Source organism: Cyprinodon variegatus, unplaced genomic scaffold (assembly GCF_000732505.1).
Source record: "Cyprinodon variegatus isolate N-32 unplaced genomic scaffold, C_variegatus-1.0 Scaffold627, whole genome shotgun sequence".
NCBI lineage: Eukaryota > Metazoa > Chordata > Actinopteri > Cyprinodontiformes > Cyprinodontidae > Cyprinodon > Cyprinodon variegatus.
Genome location: NW_015151080.1, coordinates 378,545 through 379,983, shown reverse-complemented (window position 1 = coordinate 379,983; position 1,439 = coordinate 378,545). Strand labels below are relative to the sequence as shown.

The 1,439-nt window shown below is 43.9% G+C and overlaps 1 protein-coding gene across 1 annotated transcript in view; it reads right to left on the bottom strand.

Annotated features, from left to right (window-relative positions):
• The window catches only part of LOC107096487 (brain-specific angiogenesis inhibitor 1-like), a 218,576-nt gene that overhangs the window by 18,396 nt on the left and 198,741 nt on the right, over window positions 1–1,439 (bottom strand). Inside the window, exons 24-25 of the mRNA XM_015393149.1 lie at window positions 1,123–1,218; window positions 1,004–1,043 (exon numbers count right to left, since the gene is read on the bottom strand). Coding sequence (XP_015248635.1) covers window positions 1,004–1,043; window positions 1,123–1,218 — 136 coding nt within the window. The remainder of the gene's footprint in view (window positions 1–1,003; window positions 1,044–1,122; window positions 1,219–1,439) is intronic.

Genomic DNA, 1,439 nt, shown 5'->3' with positions numbered 1-1,439 from the left:
GCCCCTGTTCAGAGCTTTTAGAATCAGGATGTTCAGGGTCCTATTTAAGGACCACAAGAGTTGATCTATTTATGCAGGTGGTTCTGCTAACCCCCCTCCAGCAAAGACCTACAGCATGATCTAGAATGACCTACAGCCAGGCTGAGAATCAGCTCCTCCAAGTCCAGGAAGGGGGGGCTTGTTTTCTCTAGGTTGAGAGTTTCGTCTCAAGTGGAGGAGATCCAGTGTTTCAGGATCTGATTCATGAAAGAGGGGAGAAGGAAGCAGGTGCTCGGCAGACGGACCAGTGGTGCTGAACTGGGCTGTGCTGCAGAACGAGCATCTGAGTCTTTGGAGTGATGGGAAAAAATAACTGCAGATAACTGGAAGATGTCGCTTTTATAAAAGACCAGTTTGATGCTAGCTTAAAGGCTAATCAGACCTTAACTGAGATATCTGTCTGTAGACTGAACACCAGAGGAGGGGGTCCACATACATTAAGTTTAATGTTTCCTCCTCCAAACTATGCAGTGCTTATGGTTTGAAAGTATAATACAGTTTTAAATACACAGCAGAACAAAACAGGAAGTGGAGGCTGCTAAAATAATTCTAACTAATTTCCCAAAGATCAGTCTTCCTGGTCCCTCCTTCTGTGACATCTCCAAAGAAAAATAAAACCAGCCATCTTGTTTCTTGTCACTTTTCCATGAGGTTTTCTCAGCAGCTTTTCTGCAACAGACGTTGATCTTAATATCCTGTCTATCCATTGAAATGAGACTAAGCAGAGCCTGTATCTGATCTACAGCAGCACATTAGGAGAGACTCAGGCGGCCATGTTTATCTGCATTCAACTGCTCAGCACACGTCCTTCCTACTTCCATTGGTGGAACTGTGGCACGCAGCAGGCAGTCAGTCTGCTGCACTTCTACTCCAAAAACACAGACTAATCTGAAGCAGTGGAAACAGACTTCTAAACAGGAGTACCTAAAACGGGATTTTAAACACTAATAAAGATGAAACGTACCTGATCTGCAGGCCATATCCACGTCTTTTTCAAAATCAGTCTAAGGAAAGGAAACAGGAAACTCATTAGCTCTGATCATCACAGCAGCTTCAGTCAAAGGGCCGATGTGGCTGACGTACCATGAGCTGAGCGTGGCCATTTTGGAAAGATCCTCCTGAATCTCCGTTAGCGTCTTCCTGCCGATCCACCACACGGCATTTCACAGCTTCCTGAACCTGCAGCCAAGCAGGGGAGCAGAGAGAATATAAGAAAGATACAGAAAGCAAAGGCAGGAGGTTAAATCAGAGAAGCAGGAAAACTAAGACCCTCAGTCTGCATATAAAAAATACCCAAAACTATCCAGTTAGATTGATTTAAAGGGAGCATTCAACTCTATGACCCAAAGTCAGAAATTCATGTTTCTAAAGGAAAATATTGGTAAAATTCTCCATTTTCA